Consider the following 1,549-nt stretch of genomic DNA (forward strand, 5'->3'; position numbering starts at 1 on the left):
ATCAAGCTCTGGGGGACTAACTGGCCTATAGTTTCCCGGATCCTCCTTCCTCCCCTTTTTGAAGATGGGAACCACGTTGGCCTCTTCCAGTCCTCTGGCCCCACACCAGAGCCCCACGAGTGCTCGTACAGCCGTGCCAGGGGTCCCGCAATGACTGCAGCCAATTCCCTCAGCACTCGGGGTGGAGATCACCCGGACCGACTGATTTAAGTACATCCAGTCCCTCCAGGAGTTCCCTGACTAAATTCCAATGAAGTTACATTTGTTTTGGCATCAGTCTTAAACTGAATAACGCAGCCCAAGACCTCCAGCATAGTAGTAAATCTTCCGGTTGCTTTTTACTTGGAGAAAAATATGTGCTGTGTGTTGCATGTGATAATGCATGTCACCCTGTGCACCCCCCCCTTTTCAAAATCCTAGTCCCACACATGGGCAGGATATGGGGCAAGTCCCTTCTTATCCTTTTGCAGGTAGCCTGGTTCTGCAACCCCTACTCAGCCCCATGAGTCATTGCATCCAGGTCCCTGGGACTGCCCGTGAGACCAGTTTCAGTTCAATACATATTGCAGAGCATGGCATTTCATGAAAATTTTGCCGAACCAAACTTGCCTTTGGTGCAAGAGAGCTGGGATGCATTTCAGTCAATGCAGCTGCATCCACACCCCAGAGAAGTCTGACCCCGTATCTTTGCAAGGCAGCACAGCTATATAATGCTCGCTGTCAGCTAACGAAGCATCCATTCTCTCGGTGCTACTGGCATCATCACCTCCTGACCCTTCCTGCCTTAGCGCTGCTATGGAGAGCCCTGAGCCCAGCTGCGTGGCACAGCCATTGAGAGCCATTACTCACGGATGCACTTCAGATTGCTCTCTGTCCAGTGGAGTTTGTTGTCTTTCTGCTCACACTTGATGAGGGTGGATGTCCCCGCTTTCCTTTTGTAACCCTCTTTGCACGTGTACCGCAGCATGGCATTGAGCACGTTGTTAGTGCCCACGTGGATCTCTGCATTCTTGACCTCTTTCGGCATGCCGCAGCTTCCTGGAAGGACCAAAGAGAGGCAAACTCACCTCTGGGCGGTGGCACCAGCATTTAAATATCGCCAGCTCACTTAAAGCAGCGATGTGTGTCCACCACTGCCGTCTGCTGGGTGCGGGATCTAACCTTCCTTCTACGTTCCCTTCACTGTGGCTGTTAGTTACCGTACTCTCTCCCGTACAACACGCGCATTTCCCCTCAAAATCACCTGCTGGAAATTGCGGTGTGCATTGCAAGGAAACACCGTCCACTAATCACAGTTTCTGCCGCTTAAGCTTCTGCCGGGGGCCAGCCAAAGTCAGGCTGCATGAGCTGTGCAGAGAGCAGCCCACTGAGCACGCCAGGCTCCCCAGCTGCTGCTGCGCAGTTACTTGCTGCCACGTGCCCGTATTTGCAAGGGAAGAAGTTTTTTCCTTCATTCTGCCTTAAAATCAGATGCAAAGTGTATCTTATTTGGGGGCAGGAGCATATGGTGTTACTTGTATTTTGTGGCATGCAGGAGCGTATGGTATTA

General features: G+C 51.8%; 1 protein-coding gene across 1 annotated transcript in view; it reads right to left on the reverse strand.

Annotated features, from left to right (window-relative positions):
* Positions 1-1,113, reverse strand: part of IL15RA (interleukin 15 receptor subunit alpha) — an 8,532-nt gene extending 7,419 nt beyond the window's left edge. Inside the window, exon 1 of the mRNA XM_019543979.1 lies at positions 850-1,113. Within this exon, the coding sequence (XP_019399524.1) occupies positions 850-1,027 (178 nt within the window). The 5' untranslated portion in view covers positions 1,028-1,113. The remainder of the gene's footprint in view (positions 1-849) is intronic.
* Between the last annotated feature and the right edge of the window lie 436 nt (positions 1,114-1,549).

This window comes from Crocodylus porosus, unplaced genomic scaffold (assembly GCF_001723895.1).
Source record: "Crocodylus porosus isolate Cpor-Errol unplaced genomic scaffold, CroPor_comp1, whole genome shotgun sequence".
In the NCBI taxonomy this organism is placed as follows: Eukaryota; Metazoa; Chordata; order Crocodylia; family Crocodylidae; genus Crocodylus; species Crocodylus porosus.